The sequence below is a fragment of the Rutidosis leptorrhynchoides genome, chromosome 3 (genome assembly GCF_046630445.1).
Source record: "Rutidosis leptorrhynchoides isolate AG116_Rl617_1_P2 chromosome 3, CSIRO_AGI_Rlap_v1, whole genome shotgun sequence".
Taxonomy (NCBI): domain Eukaryota; kingdom Viridiplantae; phylum Streptophyta; class Magnoliopsida; order Asterales; family Asteraceae; genus Rutidosis; species Rutidosis leptorrhynchoides.
In genome coordinates this window covers 86,771,152-86,795,048 of record NC_092335.1, presented here as the reverse complement: position 1 = coordinate 86,795,048, position 23,897 = coordinate 86,771,152, and the positions used below count along the sequence as shown (strand labels likewise).

The following is a 23,897-nucleotide window of genomic DNA, read 5'->3' as shown; positions in this document are numbered from 1 at the left end:
GTAGCACAAATCAAACCCATTATAAAATTATCATGCTCAATTGAGCAGATTACGTGAAAAAAATGTGATTGATTCTTGAATCAAAAGATCACTTGCAAAGCTCAATCCTTTTACCATTGAACACATGCTGTCACATACAGTGATGGTAAAAGGTTAGCTTGAAATCAAACTACCATGTCAAAAGAGACGGTAGCTCAAATCAAGTCTCAAAATCATTGGCCACCAAGCAACAGATAATAGTTGCGGTTGCCATGGCGATTATAGTGCGGCTTTAGAACAAAGAGAAAAAAAAGATGAGATTTGCAGCCGTGGGTAACCAAGAGGATACCAACAACGATGGCCACCGCCAACCATCAATATTTCACGGCGGCCATAGGTGTGTACCTGGCACCGAAAGGAGAAAAGAAATTAGCGGTCTGAGTCTGACCAGCGGAGAAGGGAGCAGCAGCGGTTGTCGGTGGCAACCGTGAGGCTACCAACAATGACACCACAAAATTCTTCGTCTTCATAGCTTCGACATCCTACCGGTCAGGTAATGGGTTTGGGTTTACACCTAAAACCCTTCTCTCCTCATAACCTTTTCCTTTAATTTCGTGTTTGCTTCATGGGTTTTGTAAGAAACACTATAAGATCTGAAATTGGGTTGAAATTTCACCATTGAATGTATCTAATTGCATGTCTTTATCGGTGCAATTGTATGAATTCGATCTGTAATTTGCCATGGGTATTGTGAATTTGGGTAAATGGGGAGAGAAATTGGGGTTTAAATTAGTTAAATAAAGCTGTACTCAGTATAAGAAACTTTTTCCAAAACGGTACATTAAATAATCCATTGAGTTATGAGTAGTCAAAGGTCAAGCTCGTTTTTTCTAAAAGTGAAGGGATTATTTATTTGGACCTTATTATTTTTTCATAAGACAATGTGCCCGGTAAACAAAGTATAGCTCAAAACACTCCATAACCCATAAAATTACTTCTCTCTCATCTTCCCCATTTTCTTCATACTCTCCTTCTAACTCTTAAAAAACTCCATAACCATCTTAACCACCGTCTCCGACCACCACTTCCGACCACCAGATTCGACCACCACCGCCGCCATGACGTTCCTTTTTTTGCTTATACGACCAATAAGACCGCCTCCTTTTAAGATCTGTCGTCACTCCGGCGACCACGACTGTCGCTACCTTTACTTTTCTTTTTCTTTTGAAACTGAAGGTGACGCGCGGAGGTGGCCGGTGGTTACTTGTTTTTCGGCAAAAATCACCACTAACATACTAACAAATACGAGTGTCATATATGGCCAATGTACAAGCATTTCAGCACAATGTATAACTATTTGGAAGATGGTCAAAATAGAAAAAGCTGTTAAAATTTGTGGGACCCATTTAAAAATGAGATGGAAATTTGATGTGAATGAATTGACGTGTAAAATAGTTAAATCATCAGGGGAACCCATCTCCTGTTGCTAGTTCACACTGATAAGAAAAAAATGGTCTGAATAGTAGGACTCAAAGTGAAATGTTCTTCAAATTTTTTTTTCTCAAATAATATTTTAAGGAATCAAAAAAATTCTTTAAAATAATATAATATAAATATAAATACTGTAACTCTTTTTAAAGCTGCCAACATTGGTCACATGTGACTTAAAAAAAAAAAAAATAATAATAACTTTTGTTTTGGTGAAAGGTCAAATAAAAAATTACTCCACTTGGAGTTGTGAAAGGTGAGACACATTTAACTCTTTGAAAAAAAATCCTTTTGAACGTAAATGGAACTTAAGAGCTGGAACCATCAATTTTTTGTTGACTTAAAATAAACTTTCAAAACCTTTCTATGACAAATAAAACAAATCTGACCAAAATTTTAAAGTATATGTTTTTTTTTATGAAACATTGGTATATATATTTAAATGAGTTAAAAGGGGTGAGGGTAATAAACCTTATAAAGCAAAACACTTTTTTAAGATTATATATCAAATGGCCCGTTTAATAACGGGGAATCAAAAGAATGGCTAAATTGTTTTTTCAACAATGGAATGTTTTTTGAAAATTCCGATTTTACAACCTTTTAATTAAAAGACCGTTCAAATCAAATTGATTACATGTTTCTTTTAAATAATGAAGAATCGAATGACGTTTTTAAGGGAACTTTGGTTTGTAATTGTTGTTTTGTTCTATGTTAAAATCCTTTTTAATAAGTTTCAAATTTTTACCGAATGGTTTTAAAAAGACCAAAAATGCTATTGATCAAAGATAACGAATGACAATAAAGGAGTCCGTTTTTTAAAGGTATTTGAAAAGTAACGAATGAATGGTCAAACTATCTTTAAAGAACTTGGGAGTCAGATTGATCAAAGAGAATTTTTTATTTAGTCGATGTTAAAATATATTCTAAAAGCGGTTTGAAGTTGTTTCCAAAAATTTGAGTCAGAATCCGGATTAATACAACTTATTAATCATTGTAACGATGTCATTAAATATAAGTCTTTACTTGAATTGTAACGTTCTTTGAGATCAAATATTATTTTTAACCCTCTCAACACACATGTGAGGGGGAGTTGATTATAATATCATTGTGAGTTGGTGGAAAAGAAATATGATTATAAGTAGATGTTTATGATTAGGACTCACTAATCCTTTGTTCTTATGATATTTCCGGTATATATCCAACACACGGGTGTGGGGAGATTGATTCTAACAACACCGTGAGTTGATTATCGAGGCATCTAAGGAATAGAGCAAGACACTTCGACGTTTGACGAACCTAAGTTCAAGTCAACATAAATACTCCGGACGAACCAAACAAGGTTCACGTTGAACTGGGTTCATGTCGGTAAACTTAAATACTCTAGGCGAACCAAACAAGGTTCACATTGAACCGGGTTCATGTCAGGAAACAGAATCTGAAACGTCCAAGCGAACCAAACAAGGTTTAAGAATGAACTGGGTTCATGTTTGGAATCTGATATTCATAGGCGAGCCAATAAAGGTCCAAGTTGGACTGGGTTCATGTTTAGAAATTGAATACTGCTTGACGAACCAGTTAAGGTTCAAGATTGAACTGGGTTCATGTCAGGAAGCTGAATACTCTTAGGCGAACCAGCAAAGGTCTAAGATTGGACTTGGTTCATGTCAGGAAGATGAAAATTTCGGGCAAACCAAACAAGGTTCAAGAAATGAACTGGGTTCATGTCCAGAGCTTGATGATCGGTTTGAAGTCGAGAATCAGCTGAGCAAAGATGATGAGTAGCTCGTGATTGACTAGTCAACAAGAGACTCCTCAACGACGTATTGAGCAAGTTGAATTGTGAAAATTCCACTATTCAACTTGAGGGGAGTGTTAGAAATAAAAAAAGAATTCTTTTGAAAGCATCTTTTGGATGAAGAAATAACTCTTCATCATATCCATGTGTGGGTTATCACAAGTCACCACAAGAGTCCAAGACCAACAAGAATCCAAGTCAATGTCACAAGATGGATAAAGGGTTAAGCATTCGGATACTAAGTCAACACCTGACTTCCAACGTTAAAATGGAGTCACCAAATTAGATAGATTCTTTTCTTTGTATTCATTTCATAAAGACTCCTTTGCCTATTTTAGAATTAGATGTTGTATATTTGGCTCTATATATAAGTAGAGCTCTTGTCATTGTAACAATCAACCGATCTATTCAAAATGTAGTCCTTAAATCATTTTCCTCTCTTTTATTTTTTTCCCCTAGTTTATCATCTTAGTTCTCAACTTAGATCAGTAAACACTCAATACATTATCAATAAACAAATTTATATTTCCGCATTATCAATTTTAACGGTGAATGCTTACCTAAAAAGTAGAGGTGACAATTTTAGATCCAAACTGCATTGTCGTAAAGCTTGAATTCATGATTATGCTTCTACCTATTTATCCTCTAAACTGCATTATTCTCTTCTTTTCAAAATTTGAGCATAATTTCATTGTAGAACTTAATACTGCTTCTCAATATTTATTTTCATGATTCTTAACATATAGGTCCTCTTTAACAGATCAATCACATCAAGTACTATTGCATTGTGTTTCGACAGACACAAAAGGAAGACGCATGATGTCTTTGATTACATACCTCAAACCACTTTGATTTATACAAAAGAACCTTATGCCGCCTTGGTAAGTCTGAAACTCCTTTGGTAGTGCTATAAGGTATCTTAGTGTTTTTGACAGTTTTTTTTCACTGTTGTGTCTATGACAACACACTAGGTTCTAACTTTTGCTTTTAAGAATTTCTGTGTGGCACATATGATATTAAAATAATTAAGTAAATTAGACTTCAGGAAAAAAATTTGGTTAAAGAAGCGTTACCCTTATTAGATCTCTTTTGTAGTCTGCATATAGATAATATATCGGTAAATTAACTTCATTAGTTGCAGGAACAACCTAGAATGAGAATGATGAAATCAAAAGACTCCAATGCCATGGCTGAATCTTACTGAAACAACCCTTCGGGCAGTGGTAAAAAGCTGAAAAATAAAGGTATGAATGTTTGAGTAAAGGAAGTTTCTTACCTTATTATGTGATAACCTACTTCTTATAGCATGCTATTTCGGATATTACACTAACGCAAAATTACGTTATGTGTTTTTTTTTTATGGGTATGTATGATGGTCGAGAAGGTAAATATTCTGAAAATGGTAGTGAAGACGATACACATTGCTTTGAAATATAGATCACAAGAATATTTTTTTCTATCGCATTGACATGTAGTTGTTTTAATTTAACTATATTCATTTTTTAGTGTTATGGAGCAAATACATGAATGTGGTAACATTGACTATAAACAATTGATTTTTGAATTGTAATTGTATTCATTCATAGCGTTTACGATAGTGATTTTTCAAAAACATTTACTTTCAATAGATACCATCAATAATGGTTGGTTTCCTCATTGTAATTGTATCATCCACAAGAATATACCGTTAATTGATTTAACACATACGGTTCTAGTTTGTTTTATTAAGAGTCGTCGTGCAACGCACGGGTTCTTAAAGGCTAGTATCAAATAAATAAAATACATAATTTGCACAGGGTTTAGGCAAATCGTGTGTTTTTGTGAGGACTACTTTTTAATTATGTTACGAATATGAATCTGAATCTTAAAGGTGTGTGTGTTAGATTGGAATATAAGTTTAAGTTATTGCCATTAAAAGAATAATATCCACAAATATTTATCATGTTAGTTTGTAGTTTCCAACTAAAGTTGTATGATTTAATAGTTGTATAGCTACTGATAATATTTTACAAGTTAATTGGTTTCAGTTCAATAGTTAAACACTGGCTGGCTAACAAACCATACCTTGACACATGAGAAACAGAGAGTAACTGTTTTCGCTTTCAAAAGCTGCATTTAGATTTTTACAAGTTGAGTCATTAGTACTAATTATTTATTTATAACGAATACTAGAGCACAACCAGAACAGAACAGGAGGACTAAACGGTACCCAAAGAACTGGTAAATTGATAAATTAATAAAAGGAAATGGTGTTAAAATGTGATATATAAAAGCCATGATCGATCAATAATTCCCCAAAACATAAGTCTTAAGTCTTGTCAACAAAACAAAGCATATAAAGAGGTTATTATACTTCACGTCACAATTCTATTTCCCAAAACGGTTCTTCTACCTGTCAAAATTAAAAAGTATATAAACAAGTTTTGATTATTATCAAACTAAAAGACAGCAAATATTAATTATTAATTAAGTTATAAGAACAGTGTAATTGGATAGCCACCATTGTAATTAGTTGTACAATGTTGTTTTTATTGAACTATATATGCAAGCAATATGAATTGATGTCTCGTACAATCACAAAAACTAAAGGGGAAATGGATGTATACCTCGTCAAGTTGTATGTTGTAGAGAGACGCTGCAAATTGATAAACATTCGGCCATCTATCCAAGTAGGGACGATATTTACTGCGGTACTCTTCAGAAGTAATATCATAGAGTTGGTGGTATGTCTTTGATTCCAAATTTAACCTCATGATTTTATCATCTATTTCTGAAATGTCCCGTTCTTATTGATTAAAAACGTTCCATATTAATTGATTTCGTTGCGAGGTTTTGACCTCTATATGAGACGTTTTTCAAAGACTGCATTCATTTTAAAACAAACCATAACCTTTATTTCATCAATAAAGGTTTAAAAAGCTTTACGTAGATTATCAAATAATGATAATCTAAAATATCCTGTTTACACACGACCATTACATAATGGTTTACAATACAAATATGTTACAACAAAATAAGTTTCTTGAATGCAGTTTTTACACTATATCATACAAGCATGGACTCCAAATCTCGTCCTTATTTAAGTATGCGACAGCGGAAGCTCTTGGTATTCACCTGAGAATAAACATGCTTTAAACGTCAACAAAAATGTTGGTGAGTTATAGGTTTAACCTATATATATCAAATTGTAACAATAGACCACAAGATTTCATATTTCAATACACATCCCATACATAGAGATAAAAATTATTCATATGGTGAACACCTGGTAATCGATATTAACAATATGCATATATGAATATCCCCATCATTCCGGGATCCTCCTTCGGACATGATATAAATTTTGAAGTACTAAAGCATCCGGTACTTTGGATGGGGCTTGTTGGGCCCGATAGATCTATCTTTAGGATTCGCGTCAATTAGGGTGTCTGTTCCCTAATTCTTAAATTACCAGACTTAATAAAAAGGGGCATATTCGATTTCGATAATTCAACCATAGAATGTAGTTTCACGTACTTGTGTCTATTTTGTAAATCATTTATAAAACCTGCATGTATTCTCATCCCAAAAATATTAGATTTTGAAAGTGGGACTATAACTCACTTTCACAGATTTTTACTTCGTCGGGAAGTAAGACTTGGCCACTGGTTGATTCACGAACCTATTACAATATATACATATATATCAAAGTATGTTCAAAATATATTTACAATACTTTTAATACATTTTGATGTTTTAAGTTTATTAAGTCAGCTGTCCTCGTTAGTAACCTACAACTAGTTGTCCACAGTTAGATGTACAGAAATAAATCGATAAATATTATCTTGAATCAATCCACGACCCAGTATATACGTATCTCAGTATTGATCACAACTCAAACTATATATATTTTGGAATCAACCTCAACCCTGTAGAGCTAACTCCAACATTCACATATAGAGTGTCTATGGTTGTTCCGAAATATATATAGATGTGTCGACATGATAGGTCGAAACATTGTATACGTGTCTATGGTATCTCAAGATTACATAATATACAATACAAGTTGATTAAGTTATGGTTGGAATAGATTTGTTATCAATTTTCACGTAGCTAAAATGAGAAAAATTATCCAATCTTGTTTTACCCATAACTTCTTCATTTTAAATCCGTTTTGAGTGAATCAAATTGCTATGGTTTCATATTGAACTCTATTTTATGAATCTAAACAGAAAAATTATAGGTTTATAGTCGGAAAAATAAGTTACAAGTCGTTTTTGTAAAGGTAGTCATTTCAGTCGAAAGAACGACGTCTAGATGACCATTTTAGAAAACAAACTTTCACTTTGAGTTTAACCATAATTGTTGGATATAGTTTTAGGTTCATAGTAAAAATCATTTTCTCAGAATAACAACTTTTAAATCAAAGTTTATCATAGTTTTTAATTAACTAACCCAAAACAGCCCGCGGTGTTACTACGACGGCGTAAATCCGGTTTTACGGTGTTTTTCGTGTTTCCAGGTTTTAAATCATTAAGTTAGCATATCATATAGATATAGAACATGTGTTTAGTTGATTTTAAAAGTCAAGTTAAAAGGATTAACTTTTATTTGCGAACAAGTTTAGAATTAACTAAACTATGTTCTAGTGATTACAAGTTTAAACCTTCGGATAAGATAGCTTTATATGTATGAATCAAATGATGTTATGAACATCATTACTACCTCAAGGTCCTTGGATAAACCTACTGGAAATGAGAAAAATGGATCTAGCTTCAAAGGATCCTTGGATGGCTTGAAAGTTCTTGAAGCAGAATCATGACACGAAAACAAGTTCAAGTAAGATCATCACTTGAAATAAGATTGTTATAGTTATAGAAATTGAACCAAAGTTTGAATATGATTATTACCTTGTATTAGAATGATAACCTACTGTAAGAAACAAAGATTTCTTGAGGTTGGATGATCACCTTACAAGATTGGAAGTGAGCTAGCAAACTTGAAAGTATTCTTGATTTTATGTAACTAGAACTTGTAGAATTTATGAAGAATACTTAGAACTTGAAGATAGAACTTGAGAGAGATCAATTAGATGAAGAAAATTGAAGAATGAAAGTGTTTGTAGGTGTTTTTGGTCGTTGGTGTATGGATTAGATATAAAGGATATGTAATTTTATTTTCATGTAAATAAGTCATGAATGATTACTCATATTTTTGTAATTTTATGAGATATTTCATGCTAGTTGCCAAATGATGGTTCCCACATGTGTTAGGTGACTCACATGGGCTGCTAAGAGCTGATCATTGGAGTGTATATACCAATAGTACATACATCTAAAAGCTGTGTATTGTACGAGTACGAATACGGGTGCATACGAGTAGAATTGTTGATGAAACTGAACGAGGATGTAATTGTAAGCATTTTTGTTAACTAGAAGTATTTTGATAAGTGTATTGAAGTCTTTCAAAAGTGTATAAATACATAATAAAACACTACGTGTATATACATTTTAACTGAGTCGTTAAGTCATCGTTAGTCGTTACATGTAAGTGTTGTTTTGAAACCTTTAGGTTAACGATCTTGTTAAATGTTGTTAACCCAATGTTTATAATATCAAATGAGATTTTAAATTATTATATTATCATGATATTATCATGTATGAATATCTCTTAATATGATATATATCCATTAAATGTCTTTACAACGATAATCGTTACATATATGTCTCGTTTAAAAATCATTAAGTTAGTAGTCTTGTTTTTACATATGTAGTTCATTGTTAATATACTTAATGATATGTTTACTTATCATAGTATCATGTTAACTATATATATATATCCATATATATGTCATCATATAGTTTTTACAAGTTTTAACGTTCGTGAATCACCGGTCAACTTGGGTGGTCAATTGTCTATATGAAACATATTTCAATTAATCAAGTCTTAAAAAGTTTGATTGCTTAACATGTTGGAAACATTTAATCATGTAAATATCAATCTCAATTAATATATATAAACATGGAAAAGTTCGAGTCACTACAGTACCTACCCGTTAAATAAATTTCGTCCCGAAATTTTAAGCTGTTGAAGGTGTTGACGAATCTTCTGGAAATAGATGCGGGTATTTCTTCTTCATCTGATCTTCACGCTCCTAGGTGAACTCGGGTCCTCTACAAGCATTCCATCGAACCTTAACAATTGGTATCTTGTTTTGCTTAAGTCTTTTAACCTCACGATCCATTATTTCGACGGGTTCTTCGATGAATTGAAGTTTTTTGTTGATTTGGATTTCATCTAACGGAATAGTGAGATCTTCTTTAGCAAAACATTTCTTCAAATTCGAGACGTGGAAAGTGTTATGTACAGCCGCGAGTTGTTGAGGTAACTCAAGTCGGTAAGCTACTGGTCCGACACGATCAATAATCTTGAATGGTCCAATATACCTTGGATTTAATTTCCCTCGTTTACCAAATCGAACAACGCCTTTCCAAGGTGCAACTTTAAGCATGACCATCTCTCCAATTTCAAATTCTATATCTTTTCTTTTAATGTCAGCGTAGCTCTTTTGTCGACTTTGGGCGGTTTTCAACCGTTGTTGAATTTGGATGATCTTCTCGGTAGTTTCTTGTATAATCTCCGGACCCGTAATCTGTCTATCACCCACTTCACTCCAACAAATCGGAGACCTGCACTTTCTACCATAAAGTGCTTCAAATGGCGCCATCTCAATTCTTGAATGGTAGCTGTTGTTGTAGGAAAATTCTGCTAACGGTAGATGTCGATCCCAACTGTTTCCGAAATCAATAACACATGCTCGTAGCATGTCTTCAAGCGTTTGTATCGTCCTTTCGCTCTGCCCATCAGTTTGTGGATGATAGGCAGTACTCATGTCTAGACGAGTTTCTAATGCTTGCTGTAATGTCTGCCAGAATCTTGAAATAAATCTGCCATCCCTATCAGAGATAATAGAGATTGGTATTCCATGTCTGGAGACGAATTCCTTCAAATACAGTCGTGCTAACTTCTCCATCTTGTCATCTTCTCTTATTGGCAGGAAGTGTGCTGATTTGGTGAGACGATCAACTATTACCCAATTAGTATCAAAACCACTTGCAGTCCTTGGCAATTTAGTGATGAAATCCATGGTAATGTTTTCCCATTTTCATTCCAGGATTTTGGGTTGTTGAAGTAGACCTGATGGTTTTTGATGCTCAGCTTTGACCTTAGAACACGTCAAACATTCTCCTACGTATTTAGCAACATCGGCTTTCATACCCGGGCACCAAAAATGTTTCTTAAGATCCTTGTACATCTTCCCCGTTCCAGGATGTATTGAGTATCTGGTTTTATGAGCTTCTCTAAGTACCATTTCTCTCATATCTCTAAATTTTGGTACCCAAATTCTTTCATCCCTATACCGGGTTCCGTCTTCCCGAATATTAAGATGCTTCTCCGATCCTTTGGGTATTTCATCCTTTAAATGTTCCTCTTTTAAAACTCCTTGTTGCGCCTCCTTTATTTGAGTAGTAAGGTTATTGTGAATCATTATATTCATAGATTTTACTCGAATGGGTTCTCTGTCCTTTCTGCTCAAGGCGTCGGCTACCACATTTGCCTTTCCTGGGTGGTAACGAATCTCAAAGTCGTAATCATTCAACAATTCAATCCACCTACGCTGCCTCATATTCAGTTGTTTCTGATTAAATATGTGCTGAAGACTTTTGTGGTCGGTATATATAATACTTTTGACCCCATATAAGTAGTGCCTCCAAGTCTTTAATGCAAAAACAACCGCGCCTAATTCCAAATCATGCGTCGTATAATTTTGCTCGTGAATCTTCAATTGTCTAGACGCATAAGCAATCACCTTCGTTCGTTGCATTAATACATAACCGAGACCTTGCTTTGATGCATCACAATAAATCACAAAATCATCATTCCCTTCAGGCAATGACAATATAGGTGCCGTAGTTAGCTTTTTCTTCAATAACTGAAACGCTTTCTCTTGTTCATCATTCCATTCAAATTTCTTCCCTTTATGCGTTAATGCAGTCAAGGGTTTTGCTATTCTGGAAAAGTCTTGGATGAACCTTCTGTAGTAACCAGCTAGTCCTAAAAACTGGCGTATGTGTTTCGGAGTTTTCGGGGTTTCCCACTTTTCAACAGTTTCTATCTTTGCCGGATCCACCTTAATACATTCTTTGTTCACTATGTGACCGAGGAATTGAACTTCTTCTAACCAAAATGCACACTTTGAAAACTTAGCGTACAATTCTTCCTTCCTCAATACTTCTAACACCTTTCTCAAATGTTCACCGTGTTCTTGGTCATTCTTTGAGTAAATAAGTATGTCATCAATGAAAACAATGACAAACTTGTCAAGGTATGGTCCACACACTCGGTTCATAAGGTCCATGAACACAGCTGGTGCATTAGTTAAACCAAACGGCATGACCATAAACTCGTAATGACCGTAACGTGTTCTGAAAGCAGTCTTTGGAATATCATCTTCTTTCACCCGCATTTGATGATACCCGGAACGTAAGTCAATCTTTGAATAAACAGACGAGCCTTGTAGTTGATCAAATAAGTCGTCGATTCTAGGTAGTGGGTAGCGGTTCTTGATGGTAAGTTTGTTCAACTCTCGGTAGTCGATACACAACCTGAATGTACCATCTTTCTTCTTGACAAACAAAACAGGAGCTCCCCACGGTGATGTGCTTGGTCGAATGAAACCATGCTCTAAAAGTTCTTGTAATTGGCTTTGCAGTTCTTTCATCTCGCTGGGTGCGAGTCTGTAAGGAGCACGAGCTATTGGTGCAGCTCCTGGTATAAGATCTATTTGAAATTCAACGGATCGATGTGGGGGTAATCCCGGTAATTCTTTCGGAAATACATCGGGAAATTCTTTTGCAATGGGAACATCATTGATGCTCTTTTCTTCAGTTTGTACTTTCTCGACGTGTGCTAGAACAGCATAACAACCTTTTCTTATTAGTTTTTGTGCCTTCAAATTACTAATAAGATGTAGCTTCGTGTTGCCCTTTTCTCCGTACACCATTAAGGGTTTTCCTTTTTCTCGTATAATGCGAATTGCATTTTTGTAACAAACGATCTCTGCTTTCACTTCTTTCAACCAGTCCATACCGATTATCACATCAAAACTCCCTAACTCTACTGGTATCAAATCAATCTTAAATGTTTCGCTAACCAGTTTAATTTCTCGATTCCGACATATATTATCTGCTGAAATTAATTTACCATTTGCTAATTCAAGTAAAAATTTACTATCCAAAGGCGTCAATGGACAACTTAATTTAGCACAAAAATCTCTACTCATATAGCTTCTATCCGCACCCGAATCAAATAAAACGTAAGCAGATTTATTGTCAATAAGAAACATACCCGTAACAAGCTTCGGGTCTTCCTGTGCCTCTGCCGCATTAATATTGAAAACTCTTCCGCGGCCTTGTCCATTCTTGTTCTCCTGGTTCGGGCAATTTCTAATAATGTGGCCCGGTATTCCACATTTATAACAAACTACATTGGCATAACTTGCTCCGACACTACTTGCTCCGCCATTACTCGTTCCGAAACCATTTGTTCCTTTCGTTCTATTAACCCCTGGTCCGTAGACCTCACACTTCGCCGCGCTATGACCATTTCTTTTACACTTGTTGCAAAATTTGGTGCAGAACCCCGAGTGATACTTTTCACACCTTTGGCATAGCTGCTTCTGATTGTTGTTGTTGTTGCGGTTATTATTGTTGTTGGGATGATTGTTGTAGTTGCTGTTGTTGTTGTTGTTGTTGTTGTTGTTGTTGGGCCGTTTGTTGTAGTTGCGATTGATGTTGCGATTGTTGGGATAATTGTTGCGATTATTGTTGTAATTGCTGTTGTTGTTGTATTGGTGATTCTTATCACCGTTTTCCTCCCACTTTCTTTTGACTTACTTCACATTGGCCTCTTCAGCAGTCTGTTCTTTAATTTTTTCTTCAATCTGGTTCACTAGTTTGTGAGCCATTCTACATGCCTGTTGTATGGAGGCGGGCTCGTGTGAACTTATATCTTCTTGGATTCTTTCCGGTAATCCTTTCACAAACGCGTCGATCTTCTCTTCCTCATCTCCGAATGCTCCCGGACACAATAGGCACAATTCTGTGAATCGTCTTTTGTACGTGGTAATATCAAATCCTTGGGTTCGTAACCCTCTAAGTTCTGTCTTGAGCTTATTGACCTCGGTTCTGGGACGGTACTTCTCGTTCATTAAGTGCTTGAATGCTGACCATGGTAGTGCGTACGCATCGTCTTGTCCCACTTGCTCTAGATAGGTATTCCACCATGTTAACGCAGAACCTGTGAAGGTATGCGTAGCGTACTTCACTTTGTCCTCTTCAGTACACTTACTTATGGCAAACACCGATTCGACCTTCTCGGTCCACCGTTTCAATCCTATCGGTCCTTCGGTTCCATTAAATTCCAAAGGTTTGCAGGCAGTGAATTCTTTGTAGGTGCATCCTACACGATTTCCTGTACTGCTAGATCCAAGGTTATTGTTGGTATGTAACGCAGCCTGTACTGCGGCTATGTTTGAAGCTAGAAAAGTACGGAATTCCTCTTCATTCATATTCACGGTGTGTCGAGTAGTCGGTGCCATTTCCTTCAAAATAGTCAAATGGAACAAGTTAATCATACAGAATATTAAGAGTAGTTAATAGTATTTCGTAGCATAATATGAACTCATTTATAAAAGCTTTTTCTTCATATTAGCGTTTTATAAGTTTAAATTCGGGTAGTACCTACCCGTTAAGTTCATACTTAGTAGCTAATATACAATTCAACTACTACAATTCTATATAAAAAACTGATTATAATAATATTTCGCGTTCAAACTTTTACACAATATTTTACAAACTTACAATACCGCTTATTTTACATATAGCATGAAATATAGCACACAATAAATTTGATACAAGATGGTTGCGAAGATAATTCTAGCTAGTACACAAGTCGTTCAGCAAAGGCAATAAAGACACGTAATTCATACGTCCAGAAACAAGTCATGCATTCTGGTTTTACTAGGATTACTTCCCATCCTTGGTCTTGTGGAACATAACCGTTATGGCCGTTAATAAGACAGTGTGTTGTAACGTTGTCAAAGGGACGAGGGTTACGTAATGTCCAACAGTCCCGTAACAATCTAAAAACCTCATTTCTTACCCCAATTACCGACTCCGTCACTTGTGGGAACGTCTTGTTTAATAGTTTTAGCCCGATGTTCTTGTTCTCACTTTGGTGAGAAGCGAACATTACTAATCCGTAAGCATAACATGCTTCTTTATGTTGCATGTTAGCCGCTTTTTCTAAATCACGAAGTCCAATATTCGGATATATTGAGTCAAAATAATTTCTTAACCCATTGCGTAAAATAGCATTTGGGTTCCCCGCAATATATGCGTCAAAGTAAACACATCGTAACTTATGGATTTCCCAATGTGATATCCCCCATCTTTTGAACGAAAGCCTTTTATAAACCAAGGCATTCTTGGAACGTTCTTCGAATGTCTTACAAACTGATCTCGTCTTAAATAGTTGTGACGAAGAATTCTGACCGACTCTAGACAAGATTTCATCAATCATGTCTCCGGATAGGTCTCTTAAAATATTGGGTTGTCTATCCATTTTGTGTTTTTATACTGTAAAATAGACAAGAGTTAGATTCATAAAAAAAAATACTTATTAATACAAGCAATTTTTACATATATCATAAAGCATAAGCACACTATATTACATATATTACACCACACGAATACAACTATCTTATTCCGACTCGCTTGTTTCTTCTTCTTCGGTTTTGGTTCGTTTTGCCAAGTTTCTAGGGATATATGATGTTCCCCTAATACGAGCCGTCGTTTTCCACATTGGTTTAGAAAAACCTGGTGGTTTAGAGGTTCCCGGGTCATTGTTACAACTTAAGGACTTCGGGGGTTGACGATACATATAAAGTTCATCGGGGTTGGAATTATATTTCTCTATTTTTATGCCCTTTTCCTTATTATTTTCTTTTGCCTTTTTAAATTCAGTTGGGGTAATTTCTATAACATCATCGGAATTCTCGTCGGAATCCGATTCATCGGAGAATTGGTAATCCTCCCTATATTTTGCTTCCTTGGCGAAAACACCATTGACCATAATTAACCTTGGTCGGTTGGTTGAGGATTTTCTTTTACTTAACCGTTTTATTATTTCCCCCACCGGTTCTATTTCTTCATCCGGTTCCGATTCTTCTTCCGGTTCCGATTCTTCTTCCGGTTCCGACTCTTCTTCCGGTTCCTCTTCAGGAACTTGTGAATCAGTCCACGAATCATTCCAATTTACATTTGACTCTTCATTATTATTAGGTGAGTCAATGGGACTTGTTCTAGAGGTAGACATCTATCACATAATATCAAACGCATTAAGAGATTAATATATCACATAATATTCACATGTTAAAAATATATAGTTTCCAACAAAATTTGTTTAATCAAACATTTTTCAAGTAAACACGGTCGAAGTCCAGACTCACTAATGCATCCTAACAAACTCGATAAGACACACTAATGCAAAATTCTGGTTCTCTAAGACCAACGCTCTGATACCAACTGAAATGTCCCGTTCTTATTGATTAAAAACGTTCCATATTAATTGATTTCGTTGCGAGGTTTTGACCTTTATATGAGACGTTTTTCAAAGACTGCATTCATTTTAAAACAAACCATAACCTTTATTTCATCAATAAAGGTTTAAAAATCTTTACGTAGATTATCAAATAATGATAATCTAAAATATCCTGTTTACACACGACCATTACATAATGGTTTACAATACAAATATGTTACAACAAAATAAGTTTCTTGAATGCAGTTTTTACACTATATCATACAAGCATGGACTCCAAATCTCGTCCTTATTTAAGTATGCGACAGCGGAAGCTCTTAGTATTCACCTGAGAATAAATATGCTTTAAACGTCAACAAAAATGTTGGTGAGTTATAGGTTTAACCTATATATATCAAATTGTAACAATAGACCACAAGATTTCATATTTCAATACACATCCCATACATAGAGATAAAAATTATTCATATGGTGAACACCTGGTAATCGACATTAACAATATGCATATATGAATATCCCCATCATTCCGGGATCCTCCTTCGGACATGATATAAATTTTGAAGTACTAAAGCATCCGGTACTTTGGATGGGGCTTGTTGGGCCCGATAGATCTATCTTTAGGATTCGCGTCAATTAGGGTGTCTGTTCCCTAATTCTTAAATTATCAGACTTAATAAAAAGGGGCATATTCGATTTCGATAATTCAACCATAGAATGTAGTTTCACGTACTTGTGTCTATTTTGTAAATCATTTATAAAACCTGCATGTATTCTCATCCCAAAAATATTAGATTTTAAAAGTGGGACTATAACTCACTTTCACAGATTTTTACTTCGTCGGGAAGTAAGACTTGGCCACTGGTTGATTCACGAACCTATTACAATATATACATATATATCAAAGTATGTTCAAAATATATTTACAATACTTTTAATACATTTTGATGTTTTAAGTTTATTAAGTCAGCTGTCCTCGTTAGTAACCTACAACTAGTTGTCCACAGTTAGATGTACAGAAATAAATCGATAAATATTATCTTGAATCAATCCACGACCCAGTATATACGTATCTCAGTATTGATCACAACTCAAACTATATATATTTTGGAATCAACCTCAACCCTGTATAGCTAACTCCAACATTCACATATAGAGTGTCTATGGTTATTCCGAAATATATATAGATGTGTCGACATGATAGGTCGAAACATTGTATACGTGTCTATGGTATCTCAAGATTACATAATATACAATACAAGTTGATTAAGTTATGGTTGGAATAGATTTGTTATCAATTTTCACGTAGCTAAAATGAGAAAAATTATCCAATCTTGTTTTACCCATAACTTCTTCATTTTAAATCCGTTTTGAGTGAATCAAATTGCTATGGTTTCATATTGAACTCTATTTTATGAATCTAAACAGAAAAATTATAGGTTTATAGTCAGAAAAATAAGTTACAAGTCGTTTTTGTAAAGGTAGTTATTTCAGTCGAAAGAACGACGTCTAGATGACCATTTTAGAAAACATACTTCCACTTTGAGCTTAACCATAATTTTTGGATATAGTTTCAGGTTCATAGTAAAAATCATTTTCTCAGAATAACAACTTTTAAATCAAAGTTTATCATAGTTTTTAATTAACTAACCCAAAACAGCCCGCGGTGTTACTACGACGGCGCAAATCCTGTTTTACGGTGTTTTTCGTGTTTCCAGGTTTTAAATCATTAAGTTAGCATATCATATAGATATAGAACATGTGTTTAGTTGATTTTAAAAGTCAAGTTAGAAGGATTAACTTTTATTTGCGAACAAGTTTAGAATTAACTAAACTATGTTCTAGTGATTACAAGTTTAAACCTTCGAATAAGATAGCTTTATATGTATGAATCAAATGATGTTATGAACATCATTACTACCTCAAGGTCCTTGGATAAACCTACTGGAAATTAGAAAAATGGATCTAGCTTCAAAGGATCCTTGGATGGCTTGAAAGTTCTTGAAGCAGAATCATGACACGAAAACAAGTTCAAGTAAGATCATCACTTGAAATAAGATTGTTATAGTTATAGAAATTGAACCAAAGTTTGAATATGATTATTACCTTGTATTAGAATGATAACCTACTGTAAGAAACAAAGATTTCTTGAGGTTGGATGATCACCTTACAAGATTGGAAGTGAGCTAGCAAACTTGAAAGTATTCTTGATTTTATGTAACTAGAACTTGTAGAATTTATGAAGAACACTTAGAACTTGAAGATAGAACTTGAGAGAGATCAATTAGATGAAGAAAATTGAAGAATGAAAGTGTTTGTAGGTGTTTTTGGTCGTTGGTGTATGGATTAGATATAAAGGATATGTAATTTTGTTTTCATGTAAATAAGTCATGAATGATTACTCATATTTTTGTAATTTTATGAGATATTTCATGCTAGTTGCCAAATGATGGTTCCCACATGTGTTAGGTGACTCACATGGGCTGCTAAGAGCTGATCATTGGAGTGTATATACCAATAGTACATACATCTAAAAGCTGTGTATTGTACGAGTACGAATACGGGTGCATACGAGTAGAATTGTTGATGAAACTGAACGAGGATGTAATTGTAAGCATTTTTGTTAACTAGAAGTATTTTGATAAGTGTATTGAAGTCTTTCAAAAGTGTATAAATACATAATAAAACACTACATGTATATACATTTTAACTGAGTCGTTAAGTCATCGTTAGTCGTTACATGTAAGTGTTGTTTTGAAACCTTTAGGTTAACGATCTTGTTAAATGTTGTTAACCCAATGTTTATAATATCAAATGAGATTTTAAATTATTATATTATCATGATATTATCATGTATGAATATCTCTTAATATGATATATATCCATTAAATGTCTTTACAACGATAATCGTTACATATATGTCTCGTTTAAAAATCATTAAGTTAGTAGTCTTGTTTTTACATATGTAGTTCATTGTTAATATACTTAATGATATGTTTACTTATCATAGTATCATGTTAACTATATATATATCCATATATATGTCATCATATAGTTTTTACAAGTTTTAACGTTCGTGAATCACCGGTCAACTTGGGTGGTCAATTGTCTATATGAAACATATTTCAATTAATCAAGTCTTAACAAGTTTGATTGCTTAACATGTTAGAAACATTTAATCATGTAAATATCAATCTCAATTAATATATATAAACATGAAAAAGTTCGGGTCACTACAATTTCCACCACCAAAAACGATTCGGTTTCAACATCATCACTCCCCAACACAATGGATAATAAGTAATTATATTGAAAAGGATCCGTGTTGAGGCTTTCAGGGGACAATAAACCATCAAATTCTTCAAAATCAACATGGTATTTAACTAACCAGTCTGAATAGTCTCTTTTAAGTTGGTATATTTTGAACTTGGTAATGAAAGGACGATATAATTCAACAAGAAGCAACTGATCTCGAGAGTCAAATATATAACATAAATAGTTGTTATAGTCCCGATCAAGAAGAGCAAAAGGGACTTTTATTTCATAAGTCGTCTCTCGATCCAAATCAAAATACACAATAAATCCAAACTTGTCAATCCAATGAATGGCGTTGTTCCAATAAACACCCGTTTCAAACATTATTTTGTGGCGTCTAGTCATGGTAAGATTATATGAAAGCTTGTAAGTGCAAGTTTGTGAGGAATACATATCTATTTGATACTTATAGGTTGTCGATACGAAATCAAAGTCATCAAAAACACATATAACTTTGTAATGAGGTGATTTTAATGGATCAAAAGCTAAGCTCATACCTAATACAGTTTTTTCATTACCGGGGACGGGAATCCTAATGGTTTGATTGATGGTAGGATTAAATACATAAATCTTGCCAACAAGTAGTTTAAGAAGATCTTTATTGTAATTACCACAAAGCATGAGACCATTACAAGAATGTTTAAACATTACAGGCCTTGGATTAATCCCAATGTGATAGAGGGTTGGGAATTTAACCGGATTATGGATGTCGAAAGGGACAAACACATATCCCAATGAAGTTGGAACAAACAAACCGGAAGGATGATCTGGTGGCTTATTATTAGGGTTTTTGAAACAAGGGTTGTCTTTAATTAAAGAGTACCAATGTTTGGATACTGACTGAAACAAAATCAAAGATCTTACCGGTAATCTTAATAAGATTTCAGTCACAAGGCCTTCGATGGAACCTACTTTTTCTGCAGCCAACAACTGAGGAACAGGAGCAGAATCATCATCGGTAGGCATGATTGATCGATGGGTATCGAATTATTACTGGGAAAAAAATATACATATATAAACGGCGTACGGAATGATGCATTGTTATTTGCCTAACCTTAACCTTAGGAGATACTCCGCATATATAAATTTAAATTATATACTTTATATTATATTATTATTAATTATTATATGTAATTATTGTTAGAAATATGTTCTCGGGTTGGCTACGGTTCGACCGTGGTTTGACCGTGGTACATATATTCCGAAGATATGCCCATGACATTAAATAATAAAAGTCCATTTATCCTATTCGGTCACACACAAAGGCCAATCGTAAATTGTTTGATATACCTTCTAATCGAAAATTAATTTATTAATCATTAGTTAATGGTTTAATAAATTAAGTAAGTTTTTTTTATGTGTGTACATATACTTACAAATCTAAATATATAAGATTTGATTTGATTTGTAAATATTATTTTATATAAAGATTTGATTTTGCAAATCTTTTAAAATCTTTCCAAATCTTTATATTTGTATTATATGTATCAATTTTATTCTATATAATACCAAGTCTTGGTATTGAAAATATATATGTAACTTGAGATACAAAAACACACATACAAAATGCTATTTCTCTTTCTCATTTTCAAGTAACCAAAATACTTTATAATTGGGTTCGGGTTTTGGTGGAAATAAAGAAAAGAAAAGATCCGTTAAGTAGAAGGTATAGATCGAAGCAAGGTTGGAACTTTGGGTGTCTACCGTTTAGAGGAACTCTTTTTTGGGTTTTCAAATTCGATCTTCAAAAGGGCTACAAAAGTTGTATTCTAATCTTCTCTTGTTCAGTTTCGTTAATTTGTTTTGTTTACTAAAGTTTTGTACAATGATCCGTGGAAAAGTATGATTTTGTAAAGTTTTAAAAATGCTTCCGCTCGCTTTGAATTTGTATCATGTAGTGACCCGAACTTTTCCATGTTTATATATATTAATTGAGATTGATATTTACATGATTAAATGTTTCCAACATGTTAAGCAATCAAACTTGTTAAGACTTGATTAATTGAAATATGTTTCATATAGACAATTGACCACCCAAGTTGACCGGTGATTCACGAACGTTAAAACTTGTAAAAACTATACGATGACATATATATGGTTATATATATAGTTAACATGTTTTTATTATAAGTATGTATCTCATTAGGTATTTTAACAATGAGTTATATACATAAAAATGAGACTATTAATTTAAGAAACTCGAAAACGATATATATATAACGATTATCGTTATAACAACGTCTTACTAGGTACATATGAATCATATTAAGATATTGATACACTTGGTTAATTATGTTAAATGATAAGTAAATATATTATTAAGTGTATTAACAATGAAATACATATGTAAAAATAAGACTACTAACTTAATGATTTCGAAACGAGACATATATGTAACGATTATCGTTGTAACGACATTTAACTGTATATACATCATACTGAGATATATTATATATCATAATATCATGATAATATAACAATTTAATATCTCATTTGTTATAATAAACAATGGGTTAACAACATTCAACAAGATCGTTAACCTAAAGGTTTCAAAACAATATTTACATGTAACGACTAACGATGACTTAACGACTCAGTTAAAATGTATATACATGTAGTGTTTTAATATGTATTCATACACTTTTGAAAGACTTCAAGACACTTATCAAAATACTTCTACTTAACAAAAATGCTTACAATTACATCCTCGTTCAGTTTCATCAACAATTCTACTCGTATGCACCCGTATTCGTACTCGTACAATACACAGCTTTTAGATGTATGTACTATTGGTATATACACTCCAATGATCAGCTCTTAGCAGCCCTTGTGAGTCACCTAATACATGTGGGAACCATCATTTGGCAACTAGCATGAAATATCTCATAAAATTACAAAAATATGAGTAATCATTCATGACTTATTTACATGAAAACAAAATTACATATCCTTTATATCTAATCCATACACCAACGACCAAAAACACCTACAAACACTTTCATTCTTCAATTTTATTCATCTAATTGATCTCTCTCAAGTTCTATCTTCAAGTTCTAAGTGTTCTTCATAAATTCCAAAAGTTCTAGTTTCATAAAATCAAGAATACTTTCAAGTTTGCTAGCTCACTTCCAATCTTGTAAGGTGATCATCCAACCTCAAGAAATCTTTGTTTCTTACAGTAGGTTATCATTCTAATACAAGGTAATAATCATATTCAAACTTTGGTTCAATTTCTATAACTATAACAATCTTATTTCAAGTGATGATCTTACTTGAACTTGTTTTCGTGTCATGATTCTGCTTCAAGAACTTCGAGCCATCCAAGGATCCATTGAAGCTAGATCCATTTTTCTCTTTTCCAGTAGGTTTATCCAAGGAACTTAAGGTAGTAATGATGTTCATAACATCATTCGATTCATACATATAAAGCTATCTTATTCGAAGGTTTAAACTTGTAATCACTAGAACATAGTTTAGTTAATTCTAAACTTGTTCGCAAACAAAAGTTAATCCTTCTAACTTGACTTTTAAAATCAACTAAACACATGTTCTATATCTATATGATATGCTAACTTAATGATTTAAAACCTGGAAACACGAAAAACACCGTAAAACCGGATTTACGCCGTCGTAGTAACACCGCGGGCTGTTTTGGGTTAGTTAATTAAAAACTATGATAAACTTTGATTTAAAAGTTGTTATTCTGGGAAAATGATTTTTATTATGAACATGAAACTATATCCAAAAATTATGGTTAAACTCAAAGTGGAAGTATGTTTTCTAAAATGGTCATCTAGACGTCGTTCTTTCAACTGAAATGACTAACTTTACAAAAACGACTTGTAACTTATTTTTCCGACTATAAACCTATACTTTTCTGTTTAGATTCATAAAATAGAGTTCAATATGAAACCATAGCAATTTGATTCACTCAAAACGGATTTAAAATGAAGAAGTTATGGGTAAAACAAGATTGGATAATTTTTCTCATTTTAGCTACGTGAAAATTGGTAACAAATCTATTCCAACCATAACTTAATCAACTTGTATTGTATATTATGTAATCTTGAGATACCATAGACACGTATACAATGTTTCGACCTATCATGTCGACACATCTATATATATTTCGGAACAACCATAGACACTCTATATGTGAATGTTGGAGTTAGCTATACAGGGTTGAGGTTGATTCCAAAATATATATAGTTTGAGTTGTGATCAATACTGAGATACGTATACACTGGGTCGTGGATTGATTCAAGATAATATTTATCGATTTATTTCTGTACATCTAACTGTGTACAACTAGTTGTAGGTTACTAACGAGGACAGCTGACTTAATAAACTTAAAACATCAAAATATATTAAAAGTGTTGTAAATATATTTTGAACATACTTTGATATATATGTATATATTGTTATAGGTTCGTGAATCAACCAGTGGCCAAGTCTTACTTCCCGACGAAGTAAAAATCTGTGAAAGTGAGTTATAGTCCCACTTTTAAAATCTAATATTTTGGGATGAGAATACATGCAGGTTTTATAAATGATTTACAAAATAGACACAAGTACGTGAAACTACATTCTATGGTTGAATTATCGAAATCGAATATGCCCCTTTTTATTAAGTCTGGTAATCTAAGAATTAGGGAACAGACACCCTAATTGACGCGAATCC

At 33.5% G+C, this 23,897-nt stretch overlaps 1 protein-coding gene across 1 annotated transcript; it reads right to left on the bottom strand.

Annotated features, from left to right (window-relative positions):
• Positions 1-1,040: 1,040 nt before the first annotated feature.
• Positions 1,041-20,182, bottom strand: LOC139900167 (F-box protein At5g07610-like). Its single transcript, XM_071882962.1, has 2 exons — positions 19,139-20,182; positions 1,041-1,274 (listed from the first exon to the last, which is right to left on the bottom strand). The coding sequence occupies exons 1-2, from the start codon at positions 20,180-20,182 to the stop codon at positions 1,041-1,043; spliced, it is 1,278 nt and encodes a 425-aa protein (XP_071739063.1).
• Positions 20,183-23,897: the final 3,715 nt, after the last annotated feature.

Coding starts and splice junctions, on each gene's coding strand:
- LOC139900167 (XM_071882962.1), bottom strand. CDS start 20,182: ATGCCTACCGATGATGATTCTGCTCCTGTTCCTCAGTTGTTGGCTGCA. Junction 1,275..19,138: donor CGTTTTTGGTGGTGGAAATT/GTAGTGACCCGA, acceptor CGTATTTGTTAG/TATGTTAGTGGTGATTTTTG.